The sequence below is a fragment of the Notechis scutatus genome, chromosome 6 (assembly GCF_049901735.1).
Source record: "Notechis scutatus isolate UNSWTSFEM ecotype Mainland chromosome 6, rNotScu1.2, whole genome shotgun sequence".
Taxonomy (NCBI): Eukaryota; Metazoa; Chordata; class Lepidosauria; order Squamata; family Elapidae; genus Notechis; species Notechis scutatus.
Window position 1 is genome coordinate 36421034 of NC_142014.1, and position 18018 is coordinate 36439051.

The 18018-nt window shown below is 33.8% G+C and overlaps 1 protein-coding gene across 1 annotated transcript in view; it reads left to right on the top strand.

The window, feature by feature from the left end:
* Positions 1-966: 966 nt before the first annotated feature.
* The window catches only part of CAND1 (cullin associated and neddylation dissociated 1), a 29635-nt gene continuing 12583 nt past the window's right edge, over positions 967-18018 (top strand). Inside the window, exons 1-9 of the mRNA XM_026667770.2 lie at positions 967-1387; positions 6006-6149; positions 8507-8661; positions 10188-10311; positions 10451-10707; positions 10799-10904; positions 14417-14562; positions 14827-15119; positions 15523-15664. Of these exons, the coding sequence (XP_026523555.1) occupies positions 1320-1387; positions 6006-6149; positions 8507-8661; positions 10188-10311; positions 10451-10707; positions 10799-10904; positions 14417-14562; positions 14827-15119; positions 15523-15664 (1435 nt within the window). The 5' untranslated portion in view covers positions 967-1319. The remainder of the gene's footprint in view (positions 1388-6005; positions 6150-8506; positions 8662-10187; positions 10312-10450; positions 10708-10798; positions 10905-14416; positions 14563-14826; positions 15120-15522; positions 15665-18018) is intronic.

Sequence of the window (18018 nt, forward strand, 5' to 3'; positions counted from 1 at the left end):
AAATGTGTTTTAGAGCAAGTAGACCAATCTGTGACTTGGCTAGGACACCAGTTTCAGGCAGTCTTGGCTAGAGTCTTCTTATTTTCATATTACATAAGCCCATCCACTGTGGTTGTAGCTTAGTATACTTTGTGAATCCAGACAAATTAAAGTTAAATAAAACATAAAACACACTACAGCACAAAACAAATCTCTTAGCCCTATTGAGAGGAAAAACAGAACAAAAATTCAGCATATAATTTTTTTTAATAGTGTCACTTCACTATTCAAGCTCACTCTTTTTAAATATATTTTAATTGGTTTTATTTTAAACGTTATAGCCTGCATTTTAATACTGCAGCAATGTATAACATAACAAAGTGACTCTGTTTACTATTATCAAAGTGTTTATATATTGTATTTCCCTATTGTTCTAGTGGCTATAGTCCAGACTAGAAATCAGGAGACCTGGGTTCTAGTGCTGCCTTAGCCATGAAATGACTGGATGACCTTAGGCCAGTCACTCTCTCAGCCCAGCTCACCTCAGAGTTGTTGTCGTGAGGAAAATAGGAAGAAAAAAATAGGAAGTGTTGGATATTCAGTTATTTGTAATAATAAAGGTGAGATAAAAATAAAGAAATTAATATAATAAAGTGCCACTGTTTAAATACAACTATAAAACTACTGTGCACTGTATACGTATCTAAAATGATAGTTCATAATTTAAATCGTATTGCCTTATTTTCATGACACAAAAAAGCTCCTCCCCCCCTGCCAAGTTTCCAGAACTTAGTCCGCGTCCACCGAAGACATGGAAAGCCTGACGCCGAATACGCCTCCTCCCCTCTTGCTTTCTAACCAACCCGCTCGCGCCGTTCTGCGTCGCGTACGTCGCCAACGTCATGCGAAACGGACCGCCTACGCTATTCACGGCAAGCCAATCGGAGGCTCGGAAGAGCGACGTTAGCGAGGCCCTCTTTGAACCCTGACCTTAGGTCTTCGCGCGAGGCAACAGACGGTGGGACTTTACGTCCGCCTCCATTCGCCTGAACGAGATCGTTCGCGATTGTCCCCCGCCTTTTCCCGCGCGAGTAGCAGCCGCTGGCGATGATACTGATCTCCCCATAGCGCGCGCGCGCTAACCCTCCCGTCATCGTGTCCTACCCCCGCCTCGGGGAAAGCCTCGGGGAAAGCACGGCTCGTCGCCACCAAGCAGGCGCCGCCAGTCTCTCTTGCCAGACAGAGCCCTCGCTCCCCCCCGTTTCACCTTCTCCTTCCCCCGCACACAGCATTAGGCGACGTGGAGCCGGCCAAACGCTTCCCTCACCGGGACCATCATCATGGCGAGTGCCTCATACCACATCTCCAACCTGCTGGAGAAAATGACATCGAGTGATAAGGACTTCAGGTAAGAGGCCTGAGACTGGCCTACCTACTTCTGAGTGGATAGCTTTCCGCCTCTTTAAGGCTGAAGGAGATTCTCCCCATGTCTGCGCTGGGATGCTTTAGAGCGGGCAGGCCCGAGCTGCTTCGTGCCCCACCCAACCTGTCTTTTGCCTGATTTGAGGCTCGTCAAAGCAGGAGAACTTGAGTCCCTGATCCTGGCCTTGTTGTGCCTCGCTTATGGCTGCGATTTAGAGCCCGGCCTTGAGGCGGCTCTTTTCCCCTAGAAGTTGTCTGGAAGTTTGTTAACCGCATTCCCTCTTTTTGTTACGCTCTCTGTTACTCTTGTACGCCCCGTAATTTGTCCTAGGAGCCCGTTTTCTACCAGCAGGACGCTTACTTGTGTTAGGATTGTAACCATTCCTGTTCTTAGTTTTTTTTTCAAGTCCTACTTAAAATACCTTTTTAAACCAGAAGCAGTTGTGATGAATGTCGCATCTTTCTGAAATTTTATTCTTTTTGAAATTTGTTTCTAAAGTATAAATATAACTTTCCTTGAATGCACAATAGAAGCCTATATCTTAAGATATTATAATAAAAACTGAATTTTCGTTTAGAAATATTCATTGGCTTAGCCACCGATGTTACTGGTTTTAAATATTACAGTATCTTACTGCTTTTTCTTTTGATATAAAAGACAAAGTGATTGAAGCGTATATCTTGTCCATGCCTGCTGCAATAACAGATTGTACATTAATATTTTTAATACTGCAGTAAAACAAAAGTTTTGCAAACTGCTGAAAATCTTGCTGTTACAAATTTTGCTGTTATAAATTTAATAAATTAATTGAAACTTTCTCTGAATAAAAGTATGAGATTGGAGTGGTGTATCTGATGCATAGTTTAAAGCCGGTTCATTTTCCTGTTGTCATGCATTTTAATATTTTTCAGAATATAGTCCCAGTTTTTATTATAGATTACTGCTTGTACTGTCAATCCTCTTTTGCATGAATGAAATAAATGATTCTCTTCATTTGCATTTAAGTCATATAAGGACATAGAGAATTATAACTATGTGTAAAGGACGTTAAATTCATCAACAATATGTCACAATATAGCAGCATAGAGGGACAATGATTGATCGTTTGTTGGTCTATTGTTAAACATAAAAGAAAAGGCTTAAGTATTGGTATTTTCTTAAGTTTGCTATTGGCAGATTGATTCCATTAAATTATAAAATACACGTAGTCCTCTACTTACGACCACAATTGAGCCCCAAAATAATGTTAAGTGAGACAACTGTTAAGTGAATTTTGTCACATTTTACAACCTTTATTGCCACAGTTGTTAAGTGAATCACTGCCATTTTTAAGGAAGTATGAGATTTTAAGTGAATCTGGCTTCCCCATTGACTTTCCTTTTCAGAAGATTTCTAAAGGTGATCAGATGACCCTGGGACACTGCAACTGTCATAAATATGAGTCAGTTGTCAAGTGTCTCAATCCTGATCACATCCACAAGGATGCTACGATGATCATAAGTGTGAAAAATGGTCATGTCACTTTTTTCAGTGTTATAACTGAACAATTACTAAAGAAGCTGTTGTAAATCAAGGACTATCTGCATTTATTCTAACATTTTATGTTTTCACTTGTTATATATACAACTTACACGCATACACACTCACACATACCTTGTAAAGTACTTCATGTTTCCTGAAGTTCAGTATGGAATTAAATACATACTGTAATTCCTTTATCAGGCATGAACTCTCATTTTCCATTTCACTTTAGCTTCAGTATTAGTCATGATGCATTTGTGTTTTCACCACTGTCAATACCAAAGTCAAACTAGAGTCAGATTTATAATTTTTAATGAAACAGTCAGGTGTAGGTCCTAATATTAGTAAATTTAAAGCATAATTATACAAAGTGATGCCACTTTGTCATTAATTAAAAGAAAGTTGTATATTTGTAAAAGAAGCATGGAAGTAGTCATCTAATGTTTACAAGTCCTTTCCACTCATACAGTGCTCAAGACGGGTAATAGCAATAATAATACACATAAAATATTACACAATGAAACAGTAAATACAAAATTAAATAATGCATGAATGTGACATGTTTCTCACATATGCAGCAGACTTTTCCAGGCCACTTCAGTCCTCTCTTTTTTTCAAATGCACTATGCTTCTATATATTGTGCATATAAGAAGATTAAAACCCTGTGTATCATTTTCATTGTTGAATGAGGCAAACATTTAAGGTAATGACTAGCATTTTTTTTCAGATATTACTACATATTCATGGTCAGATGCTGTGGGCTCTTTAAACCTTTGTTTTTCCTATATAATATTGTTACAGTTTCCTCATTCTGGCTTCTTTCTACTAATAGTGGAGAAGATGTTTATCTTTAAAAAAAAAACACTTCAAAGACATCCCAATTTCACTTTTTAATAGAACATTGGACATCTTTTTGCAATGTGATATCTACTACTGCTATGTATGCCCTTATTTCTTTTTGTTATAATTTCAGTATGTATGGAAAACAGCAAATTGGAAAATGCTGTCCTAAATATTTCCTTGAAATATGTATATAAGACGACTTATTTTAAGCCTTTATTCAACAAAATAGATATTTATAATAGTTACAAGTCACATTGCAGGAAAAAAAAATTTAATAGCTTTTTCATTAAGTCGAATGTAACAGTAGCAAACATTTTAATGATAATATTAGAGGTAGTATTTAATATCTTACAAGTAATTTAACAAGGTGTTAAGATTAAATATGAAATGGAACACACACACACACACACCCTTGTTGAGGAATAGACTTCATTAATGTCTTCTAAAATTTAAGTTCACTTAGAATCCACAGTTTGTCATATGGCTAGATCAACCTTCATTTAGACAAAAAGACTGAATCAACTCCAGTTGCTCACTTAGACTTTTATAAAAGAGTCATGCAGAGAAAGGAAAGTAATATCACCTATTAAAATTTTGTTTTTTGAAGATACTTTATCAATTCAGCTTATGTGAAGTTCTTGGTATCGTAAACAGTTCTGTTTTTCTAGTCATTTTGTTTAATATTTTTATGCAATTTTCATATTTCTAACTAATTATAGCTGGAACATGCAACTTAATATTTAATTTACAAATTATATGTGATTTTATATTGCATGGGTATATATATCTGCATTATTTATGTTCTCAAGTTTACTTAATCTATTTCAGATTTTAAAATTTTATGATTCTTCTCTGGCTGAAATTAATTTGTTGATTGAGATGAAGATTTAGAGAAACTTGGCTTAAGTTCAATGAAGACAGTTTGAGAATATATGTTTAGCTTTAAACAAAAACAGACTGAGAATATGCTAGCATGCTTCAAGTATCTAGGGAAATTCCATGTAGAAAAAGGTTATTGTTTTCTATCGAAATCAATTCTATCATCTCAGTATACAAGACATGAAATATTGGTTAAATTACAGAAAGGCAAATTTCAGTTGAATTTTAGGGTGAAAAAGAGCTTTCTAATAGTAACCGTAATTTTCGGACCATCTTCTCCAAACAGAATTCAGCCCAATTGGGGACATTATAGATTCCTTCCCTCAGGAGACGGGGATTGAAAGGCTGAATTCCAATCTTTTTAATGGCAGCTTCATCCTTCTGAATCAAGTTCTCCTGAAATCTTGGTGACATCCTAAATTATGACATAAAGTCACTTCTAAAAAACTTTTTGAACAGTATGTACATTTATGAGCTCAGTGTTTTATTCAGCTTACAATTGTGAACACTGTGTTTAACTTGGTATTACTTATTTTAGTGACTGTTTTATATGGTTTAATACATTGATTATTCCTATGAATTATCTAAAATTTAGTGTGTAAGTAATATATAAGGATGGTGAAATAAATGGAATATGTATAGGAATGTAAGAACGAAACAGATTAATGAAGGAGGCGGTAGACTTCCTTTAAAATAGCTGGATGTGTTAAAATAGATGCCAGATACATATCTGACTTAGTGCTTTAGTTTAGACTAGTGTTTTTCAAACTTGGCAACTTTAAGGTATTTGGATCTTAACTCCCAGAATTCCCTAGCCAGCATCTTAAAGTTCCGTACGTAGTTTGAAAAACACTGATTTAAACTGATGCCTCAAAACAAATACATGGACTCTGTTTGATCTATTCCAATTTTCTGGTTTTGTGATTATTATTATTTTGCTAGTAACATGATGAACTAGTCCATTTTTCAGATATAATTAATCTTTCAGTTTACTATTTACCTGGATAGCTAAATAGCTAATGTCTTTTTTCTTTCTTTCTATTGCTGATATTTACTTAATGGATTTAGGCTGAAAGGTGGTTGAAAAGTTGAACAAAAATAGATTTTTGATGTTATCTTTGCCTTCTTTTTCTCTTCATTTTTATGACAATTGGTGGTCTTGTGTAGATGAGAGAAGATTAGTTTGATCTAACATGCTTTTCCCCCATTTTTTCATTCTATTATGAAGTCTTTTCTCCAGAATTGTATATTACTTTATTTCCCATAAAGTCTAACATATTTGAAGCTATTGAGATTATTAATTATTAGATTGATGTAAAAGTGATGGCTGATTAAAATGACTTTTTTTTAAAAAAAAAGGTTTATGGCAACAAATGACTTGATGACTGAACTACAAAAGGATTCTATCAAGTTAGATGATGATAGTGAAAGGAAGGTTGTGAAAATGATTTTGAAGTTGCTGGAAGATAAAAACGGTGAAGTGCAAAATTTAGCAGTTAAATGGTACGTATTTTCTGATCAGGCATTCCAATTGTCTTGATTTATACTGAGAAAATATGAGTTGGTTTGTCTGTTCTATCATTATTCTATGAGCAAGTCAGGAAAGCCCAGTGACCTTACAGTCTCCAACATTACATGGTAAGAGATAACAAGATATTCTTTTTTTTTCTCTGAAGCAGTTTTGATATAATATGTATGAATCTATGTTGATTATTTTGAACTGTCTTTTGAATCCAATTTCACTGGAAATGTATGTATATAATTACATCCACATACTGTCATTGATAGTTTTATAAACTTCAGTCAAATCTTACATACTACAAAGGGAAACAAAGATGTTCATTTCATTCCTTCTCATCTCTTTGAAGGTCAACATCCGATTATAGTTGTTACTAACGGAGAATTAAATGTAATTCCTTTTAATATATAATATAGAACCAAATAATACCTGCATATGGTCTCCAAAAATCATAAAATTCTATTTGTTGACATGAGAAGATGCAGTCATTTTGAAATTAGCTAACAGAGAGTATAGTAATTGACTATTGCATAAAAGAAAAATAATTATTTTATTATTTGAATCCAGAAGTAGTGATACAATAAAACCAAGTACAAAGATTTTTATAGCAAAAATTCCCATTGGCTTATTTACAACCGTGGATTGGCCTGTGTATTCTGAGAATAGATATATCACCTATAAATCAGATGTCTATGTATTTTTACATATGGAATGTTTATCATTGGTAAACATAGTATAGATTTTTTTAAAAAGTTTAACTTCTAAAAAAATGTTCAAACCTTACATTTATTTATACTGAAGAAAAAACAGATATCTTCCTTATTCTAAGAATTATGATTTCTTAGAAGTAATGATAGTTGATTATGTATAAATAAAAATGGGAACAAAACTTATCTTTGAGTAAAAATGGTTTTGTTAAATAGACATTCAAATTGAATTAATCATTAATCATGAATAACATAAACTTTCATTGAGTGATTTTACTACAAATTCATTGTTAAATAATTTTAATATTTCCCAAGATAATCAGTTTACCACGGTTCTGTTTTTCCACGATTGTATTTATACTTGAAATATGATAAGTATTTATGGAACAGCCTGTTTCTTCAGTAGTCTCTGTTAAATTTCTTTAGTGAATACCAAAGTATACATCATGTAATTTTGTGGGTTTCACAAAAAGTAGAAAGTGACAGTTGTTAATGTTATAATTTGAAAATAGCAAAATGAATGGCTTTGCTAATAAGTTCTCTTTTATGATTTATTTTTTGTTGGATTTTATTTTACAAAATAATTTAATTGCTTGCCTGTATTGGTTAATGTCAGTTTCTTGGCTTCATACAAAATCTTGGCAAAGTTACTAAAATAAGTATTTCTTTCAATAATGATACATTTCTTAGCTGCATTCAAAAAATTGTAAATGCTTGTTTGCTTGATTTATGCTAACTAATGTTAAAAATATATGCATGTTTGATTTTAAAAGCTATTAGAGAATGCTATTCTTCAGATTTGAGATAAAAATATGGTTTCTTTTCATATGATGGAGATTGACAATTGCATTCAGGAAGTGACTGTAGGATGTGCTTTCTTAACTAAAACTTGCATCCTGTCAACTATGAACTTATCCTAAAAAATGGCAGCAGGTACAATGTTAATGCCTGTGTACCTGCCAAAGCACATTTTCTGTTTTAGATTTAGGTAATTACACATAGGTACTTAATTTGTTTATCTGTCTCAGATACAGTCTACAGCCCCCAAATATTTGATATAAAAATTTCCAATAGATTGTAATTCTAAAGTAGAGCAGTCTCCTTCAAGTCACATTCAATTATTGGTAACATTATAGACATTTCCATAGGTTTGGGGGGTTGTTGTTTTTTTGTAAAAATATGAAACTGGTCATTGCTTTCTTCAGTATATTTTAGGACCATGTTACTTAGTGATGGAGTTTCTGGTCCAAATGCAATAATTAACCAATGACTACCAGTACTATTTTCTTAATAAAACTTATTTTGTGAAACCCACAAAATTACATGATGTATACTTTGGTATTAAGAAATTTAACAAATATATTTTTGGCAATGTTCTCTTTTTTTCTTGAAATGATTACCTTTGACCAATCAGTAACTAAATAATAACTTTAATATCTATATACAATAGAAGCAAATGGAAATATGCAAAGAGAAGCAAATCTAATACATTCTTTGATTTGAAACTGGTTGGTTTAAATGAAGGGAAACAAACCTTTGTGTTGATGTGTATCTTAAGTTTTATTTATAAATATAAATGAATAAATATTTCAACATTTTCAATTACAATTTAAATTGTTTTGGTTTCATTGCAGTCTTGGACCCCTGGTGAGTAAAGTGAAAGAATACCAAGTAGAGACAATTGTTGATACTCTCTGTACCAACATGCTTTCTGACAAAGAGCAGCTACGTGATATTTCAAGCATTGGTCTAAAAACGGTTATTGGAGAACTTCCTCCTGCATCTAGCGGTAAATCTTTCTTATTTCCTTCTCTTGGTCATTCATTATTATCTTGCTTGATTTTAGTCAGTCAATCTCAATACAAATGAAGTTCTAACAAATAATTATTTTATTTTTAAATATTTGATTTGTAATTGGTTCTCTTTGCTGTTTAAGTATTTTTATATTACTGTTTTAATTTCCAGCTTGAATTTTATGTGTTTCAAGAGAGGAAACCGGAAGAGTTAAAAAAATAAGCCGATAGATATTTTAGTCCCTGATTATGGCCCAGGATTTATGCTGCAAATTTATGCTCCATTATAACTCAGCTCATTTTTAATAACACACACTGCCTGAACTGTGTGACATTTGTGAGCATACAATGTGACATGAAATTTCACCCAGAGCAGTCTATAGTGGTGCATCTAAATTGCCTTTACCAAAAACTTTTCATTTCTCTCAGTATCCCCATATGAGCCATTATGAGATAGATACTTTGTAATTAAATATTTTGTAATCCTCATCTGCTCTTACCCTTCTGCTTACTTAGTCTCATTATCCTAGCTATCAGCTTGACCAGCAATTAAAACAATGTTTGTCCTTGATGTTAAATCACACAAATTTTCATCCAAATTTCGATATGACACTACACTTATCCTGTTGTATAAATGGTAAAATTCTAATTTGAATGTATCTGCTTTGCACCATATACTTGATATGTGAATTATCTCTCTTACGGGAAAATATTTTCTTGATCATTTAAATAAAAAAACACTTTCAAAGGAGTAAATTATCCTTCTTGTTCTAGTATTAATGTGTTTGTGATAGTACTTTTAGAAAATGAAATTAATAGAAATGGGCAAATTAACATCAATTTCAAATGGAAAGTATCCATAATTCATAGTGACTAATCTAATTTTATTTAACAATTTTCCAGTTCGGATCCTGAGAATATCTGACAATTAATAGTGAATATTAAATATTGCAAAAGTATTGCTGCTTCTGTGCCATTAGTCTTCAAATGAAATAACAAACATCAGTGAGAATAACTTGGCTCACTTATGCAGTCCCATATATTTGCAATTTATAATTGATTTGTAAAGCTTAGTTTGTATGATGTCATAATTCTCTTATTTTTGACATTAGGTATAGTGCTATTTTTATGTATTCAAAAGAACAAATAATCTGGTGAAGGAGGGGGGAACAGGAGGGAAGAAAAGGTTTTTTGTCTGGTCCAGCTTGTAAAATAATTTGTACATGGTGCAACTTAGTTTTACCAGCATGGTGTTCTAATATTCTTTTCTAGATCGTTCTTGAAAAGATCTGAGTTATAACTGGAAGTTTAAGAAGTTGTGTATAAATTCACATGCATGTGGTCTGTTGTTTTGTGTGCTATGCACTTATGCTTATACCTTTCTAGGAAATAAAAATAGATTTGTTATATAATTTATTCAATTACATGTATTACAAAATGAGTAGCATTTTATTTTGGAAATATTACAGATCTTTACCAATAATTACTAGTTTAATATTGATGACATTGTATTGATTTTCAGGCTCTGCATTAGCAGCTAATGTTTGTAAAAAAATTACTGGGCGACTTACTAGTGCTATTGCAAAACAAGAGGATGTGTCTGTTCAGTTAGAGGCTTTGGACATCATGGCTGACATGTTGAGCAGGTAAACATACACATTAAAGATGCTCTTAGGCGGTATTTCTGCAAACTGCCCTGTTCATGTTTCCCTATTTCAAAAATGTCTTGACAATATAATTTTGTTATATTGGCTCTTTTCCCTGTTTTTTTTTAAATGTTTTAAGGCAAGGAGGACTGCTTGTGAACTTCCATCCTTCTATTCTGACGTGTCTGCTTCCTCAGCTAACTAGTCCAAGGCTTGCTGTGAGAAAAAGAACCATCATTGCTCTTGGTCATCTTGTTATGAGCTGTGGTAACATAGTGTTTGTGGACCTCATTGAACATCTCTTGACCGAGCTATCAAAAAATGATTCCATGTCAACAACAAGAACCTATATACAATGTATTGCTGCCATCAGTAGGCAAGCAGGTCATAGGATAGGTAAATAAATTTATATAATACTGCAGTCTTTCTTATTTTCATGTGAAGTGTTAAACATTTCATAATTATATTTTTACTTTTCTGCCATCAGGTGAATATCTTGAGAAAATTATCCCTTTAGTAGTAAAATTTTGTAACATAGATGATGATGAACTTCGAGAATACTGCATTCAAGCATTTGAATCTTTTGTTAGGAGGTAAGGTGTTCATTGCTTTATTTAATTTCTCCTAGACCTGTACAGTATGAAAAAATTGTAGAGTCACAGAAAAAATGTATTTTCTTGTGAAATCATGAAGTCCTTCCAGCGTTTGTCATTGAACTAATTTTTATTCCTTGTTCTTTTACTAATTCTGAATTATTTTGGTAAGGTAAAGAATATAACTATTTCAAAGTGCTGTCTTCTTAATATGCAAAATTAATTAATAGAGTATGCTTATCTGGTGCTTGAGATGCGCTGTGACTTGAAATTTACTTCTTAATGGTACTTTTTAAAAGTACCAGTTGGAAAATCTAATATAAAACATTTATATTTAATATAAAATATTACGTTTATATATTAAGATGTTATCTGACATATATTTAGAATTCTGTAAAGTATTCAACTTACAACCACAATTGAGCCCAAAATTTATGTTGCTAAGGAGACTCTGGTTAAGTGAGTTTTGCCCCATTTTACAACATTTCTTGCCATAGTTATTAAGTGAATTGCAGTTGTTAAATTAGTAGGATAGTTGTTAAGTGAATTTGGCTTCCCCATTGAGTTTGCTTGTCAGAAGGTTGCAAAAAGTGATTACATGATCCCAGGACACTGCAATTGTCATAAATATAAACCAGTTGCCAAGTATCCAAATTTTCATCACATGACCATGGGGATGCTACAACAGTTGTAAGAATGAAAAATAGTCATAATCCACTTTTTTCTGTTCTATTGTAACTTCAGATGGTCACTAAATAAATTGTAAGTCGAGGATTACCTGTATAGAATATATACAATAGAATACCATATAGAATATATAAAATAGTAAATTTCTTTATATTAGATTTTCCAATTGGTTCTTTTGAGAAGTGTTAATCAAACCTGAGAAATGTTTCTACTATTTATACTCTTATCTATAAAAGAAGTGAGCATTTTTGTTGTTTTGGTCTTACGAGGTGGGAAGAAGTCTTGTCAATAACAGCTGAAAAATTCATCTTCATCTACAGTTAGGTCTTTGATTCTTTGGAGGCACTGTAGTGGGAAGTTGATGGAATATTTACTTCTCTCTGTGAGTTGTCCAAGCTTTTTTGTCAGTTCTTTAACAATGTTGTAAGTAGTAACGATACAATTGAATGGAGAGGTATGTCTGGCTTGTGTGTTTTGGGGTGTCCATAGAGCATGGGAGGACAGGTCCCCTGCTATTTCATCGACCACTATTCTTTAGTGATTTGACCTTTCTTGGTAAGGGCATTGAAAGTTCTCTTGATTTGGTTGTCTAGTTTGATCCAGTTGTATAGAAGATGAAATCATGGTCTCATTTGATGTCACATAGTCTACATATCCATAGACCCAGAACTAGAAAAGGAATCCACGACAGCACTACTACATAGCACACCAGGCCTAACCAAATACCCCTGGATTGAAATACAGAGAATCATGGACTTTATAACCTTTACTAACCTATAACCATATACTTCCAGTTTAACAGACAAATATACCAACAAATCAAAGGAACACTCATAGGATTATGGCTTTCAAGTCTTATAGCAGATACTGTAATGCAACACCTTGAATCTATAGCACTCCCATGCTAATAATCTAAAATATGGATCCAGTACATAGATGGCATCTTTATCATAATAAAAAGGACCAATTAGAGAAAACACATGAAACTATCAACAGCATCTTCCAAGGAATAAAATTCACAAGAGAAGAAGAAAACCACAACGATACCTACCATAAAACTACCCACACCAACCAAATGTTCCACTACCAAAGTAAAAATCCAACCTCCCCCAAGAGAAGCTGTGTAAGAATACTATTTAGATGAGCACAAACACACTACAGCAACTCAGAACATTGGGAAAAAGAATCAGATAGACTATACAACATCTTCCAACAAAATGGATACCTAGGTGACTTTATAAAAAACTGCCTGACTACTCAATCTACTATAGTACAACCAACACAAACTTAAAAAGGATAATGCTGCCATACCAACATCTCAGAAACCACCAACTGACTATTACAACTACAGTACATGGCATGACTGTAGCACACAAACCAACTAAAGGCCTCCAAAAGATCTTAGGTAAACCCAAAAACTCACACACACACACACGCAAAAAAAAAACCCAAACAGGAATAATCTACAATATACACTAAGGATTGTAAAAGCCACTATGTAGGACAAACAGGTATAACACTAGCAGAGCACATCCCTGAATACGAAGTAGCAGTCAGGAGACATGATGAAAACTCTGTAATTTCACAACATATGGACAGATTCAACCATAGTATCAACTGGGAAACTGACCATCCTAAACCAAGCCAAGTCCAAAAACACTAGAGAACTCCTGGAAACCTGGCACTCAGACAAATCAGCCATCAGCAGGCACATAGAAATAAACAATTTCTACATGATGCTCAAAAGAGACAATCAAAAAGCCAAAAAGGAAACATGACAAGCACCTCCCCACCAGCAATCAACACTCCATGAGCAGAGATTAATACCTTGATTAATACTAGACCAACAATCAAGAAGCAAGCAATATAATCAAGGATTGCCAATGCAGACAAACAAGCTAATAATAAACAATAGCCAATCAAGAAACCACCAAGGTCACCCTCGCCCACACTGACAAGGCAAACCACTTGTATATAAAAGTAAGAGCAAACCCACTCCCTTCTAGCATTGATGATGTTACCTAGTTTAGCAATGAAATGTCGGCAAGAACTAGAAGAGCACCAAGGATCCCACAATCTAATCCGGAGCTACATTGGAGTCTCTGATCTGAATCCAGAAAGCTCTTATGGTTTTCTTATGCGTAAATTCTGTCATCGTATAACTTTCTAAACATTGAAGAGAGTTAAGTGCCATATAGATTAATTTGATACTTTTTCACTTTCTGTTAGAAAGTCTCCCTCCCCCCCCCCTGTTTTTTGGTCCATACCAAGCTTAGAACTAAAAGCTGATTCCTCAGAAGAGAGAGAGGTTCTTTCTTCTTATATAAGTATATATTTCACACTTATAATAAATCAAATGAGAAACTGTACAAATTATTTGGACAGATAAGAGAATTGTATTGTTTACTAATTAACTAATAAAGAGAGCTGACATCATCAGCTCAGCACATTGCCATATTAAACCAGTAGTTTTGCTTGAGATTTTGATCAGCCATCCAGAAATATATTATACAATATGGTCAGCTGTGCAAATATTTTAAATAAACACACTTTCCTAGAAAACTTATATCCTCTCAGTTCATCCTAGATGTTAGGCACTTACTTTTAGAAAAAAGTGTACCATTCCAACAGCTTGACCTGAGAATTTCAGTTTCTCAAGGAGAATAAAAGGAGCAAATTTACAGATAACGTTAAAATGTGAATGCCATATATAAATGCTTCAGGGCATAAGCATAATAACAGCATTTACATTCTCTTTCTATGACTAAGTAATGTAATAATGCTTAATTATTAATAGTCATCTAATTATTACTTTTATTATACAGATGCCCTAAAGAAGTTTATCCTCATGTAACCACCATTATAAACATTTGTCTTAAGTACCTTACCTATGATCCCAATTACAATTACGATGATGAAGATGAAGATGAGAATGCTATGGATGCTGATGGTGGAGATGATGATGACCAAGGTAGTTTGCGTTAGAAATAAAGCCTAATAGCTAAATGTAAACATACATATTACTAAAGCAGTATTTTTATGGATGTAAATAGTAAATTATACTGACTGAAACAAATTTTGTAAAATGCAAACTAGTATTAGTCTATCTGTATTAGCAGTTGCTAAATGTAACACACAAACACACATACGCATATATGACATAAAGTAGTTTAGTGTTATCTCTGATTTTTAATCATGACTACATATAACCTGGTATCCTTTTATTATTTTCAAGGGAGTGATGATGAATATAGTGATGATGATGACATGAGCTGGAAGGTTAGACGTGCAGCTGCAAAATGCTTGGATGCTGTAGTCAGTACAAGACATGAAATGCTGCCAGAGTTCTATAAGACAGTATCCCCTGCTTTAATTGGAAGATTCAAAGAACGGGAGGAAAATGTAAAAGCAGATGTGTTCCATGCATACCTCTCTCTTCTAAAACAAACTCGACCTGTTCAGAGTTGGCTCTGTGATCCTGATGCAATGGAACAAGGAGAAACACCTTTAACAATGCTTCAGAGTCAGGTTAGTAAAGAAAAGCATCCATAGCACCAACATGCAAAGTGCTGTGCGTGTGTGTTCAAAGCAGTATACAATTATATTACTCTTAATTGTAATGAACTGTCTAGATCAAATACAAATATTTTCTGATACAGAATTTGAATCATTATGCTGTCCAGGTTTTAGATAGCTACTTTTGATTTGTGGACGTTAACTGCTGCATCATAATATTAGGTACAAAGATACTTAGTGTCTGAATGTGGAAATATTCTGAGAACAGACTGCTAGTCCAGGTGAGCACTTGGCCTAATCCAGCAGGGGTCATCTTGTATTCTTACTTCTATCATTATATTAAAAACCATTCATAATTTGCATATTTGTATAGGGAGAGTAATGGTTGGATTATTTTATGAACATATAATTACAGGTTCCCAATATTGTTAGAGCTTTGCATAAACAGATGAAGGAAAAAAGTGTGAAGACTCGTCAGTGCTGTTTTAATATGCTAACTGAATTGGTCAATGTATTGCCTGGTGCTCTCACACAGCACATTCCTGTACTTGTTCCAGGTATGATTTTGTGGATTTTGCTTTAAAACTATTGCGAACTTTTAACATATTTTTAAGCACTGCTTAGTTTTGAGTCACTACTATGTCTTCTTCAGCCATTGTACAGCTATGCTATAGAATTATGTGAGAATTTAATTCAGAAATGCTATTTGGCGGTTGAGTCTCCAAATAGTATCATCTAAATATCCAAATTGAATCATATGCTTGGACTTTCTTGGCATGATTGATTTGACCCCTGAATTTCAGAAAACAAAGCACATAGCTAAGATAAATAATAATGGAGCAGCAAAGAAATAATTTTTTCTCCAAATGAAATATCTTATTTTAATGCTAAAGATTTAGAAATATTTTTGTATTATTCTGATCTGTTGAAAGGAGCAAATACATGGATAAGATTTAGAGAAATGTTCTATAGAGAAATTGGAGAGAAGTAATGGAAGTAAATATTTATGCAAAGAAAAGACTGGAAAGGACAAAATTGAGAGAAGAGGTTTCTAAGTACAATTGCTATAAATCTTTTCAATTTCATGGAACAGCTGTTGGTTTTATGTTAAAATTGTATCAAAATCATGACAATTAAATTGTAGATAGGAACTCTGCTGCAAACTATTTTTCTAAGACCAAGCTCTATTCCTTAGAAAAATGAAGTAAAGGTTTAAATGGTTGCTACTAAGATATGGCATTAGAAAAGGAAAGAAAACATGTAGCTCAGTGTTGAGGAGCTAATGCGGAGTCCTTGGTGCTTCCTGACTTGTTTTCATACAAACATTTCATTACCCAACTAAGTAACAACTTCAAGTGCAAGAAGGAAATGGGTTTTCTCTCAGTTTATATAGAGTAACTAGGCTGTTGTTTTATCAGAAGCAACCTAAGATTAAATATGTTGGCATTCTAAATAAATAAATAATAAAGGGTTTTGGAGCATTACGTTTTGGTAGACGATTGGACCAAAGTAGTGTGTGTGTGTGTGTGTGTGTGTGTGTGTGTGTGTGTATGTGTATGTTTTCTTAAGTTTTCGCGGGTACTTACATGTATGGTATTCAGCTTTGTTAGGGTATTTTTCCACGTCATTATAGCTGTGCTTTTAAAGTTGTAGCAACGTTTCGGCAGAATCTCATCTGCCATCATCAGGCTTCTGTATTGTGTTCATCTGTGAGTCAGACTTTCACAGCCGTTTCAGTTTTAAATTTGGGGCTAGCCTACTGCTGTGCCAGAATGGTTTTTTTCTTCATCCTGATTGGTTGGGAGTCTTGGTCTGTGTTTATTGATCTTGGAGTTTGCTGTGTTCTGCTTGATTGGTGTTTCTAATATCTTCTGTCTGTTTTGTGGCTTTTTTGTCTTGATTGGCTGGCAACATTGTGTTCCTGTATTGGAGGCTTTTAGTGCAGCTTGGCTCCGAGTAAATGGACGGCTATCCTTTATTAGGAAGCTAGGTTTCATCTGGGGGCCTGATTGGGTTGTGTTTGAGCTGGAGGTATCAGGGGGGATCTGTTTGTGGCCAGGTGTTTGCCTGGCTTGTGGTGTGGAGATTTTTTTGTTTGTGAGTGCAGGCTTCCAAATAATTGACAGTCTGGTAGAATCATCTCTTCTATTCATGCTTTCAGGTCTTTTTTCAATCTCTATGGCTTCTCTGATAATTCTGTGGCTGGGGTTTTCTGTAGTGGCTAGGGTTTTGGTGCCATTGAAGTTGATGCTATGACCTGTGGCTTTCATGTGTTGGACTAGTGAGGAAGTGTGTTCCAGCTTTTTTACAGCATTTTTGTGTTCATCCAGGCGGGTACTTATTCTTCTATTGGTCTGTCCAATGTATGTGGCAGGGCATGATGCACAGGGACTTCATATATGCCTAGGTTTTCCAGGTCAATTTTATCTTTGGGGTTTCTTAGGATGGCTGCTATTTTTCTGTTTGAGTCTTTATCCTTGTCTGAAACAGCATTTAAATCTCCTACAATACATACATTTGTATATTCATTTTCTACTATCTTATGATGGAGTTTATTATAAAATTCTTTTTGATTTATATTCGGGACATATACTGTAACTAACAAGGTCTTTTTCTGATTTAATATTATTTCTATAAATAACATTCTTCCATCATCATCCTTATATACTTGTTTGTGTTGCAGCCAATCTTTTATATATACCACAATACCCCTTTTTCTTTGATTTGAAAGAGCCCAATACATTTTTCCCAAATTAGTATCCTTTAGGAGGTCTGCCTTTTTGTCTGTGATATGTACCTCTTGTATACAAGTTATATCTGCATTTTGCTTTTTAAGTTTTTCAAATGACTATTTTCTTTTTAATGTTGAATTTAAACCATTGATATTAACTGAGAATAAGGTAATTTCTCT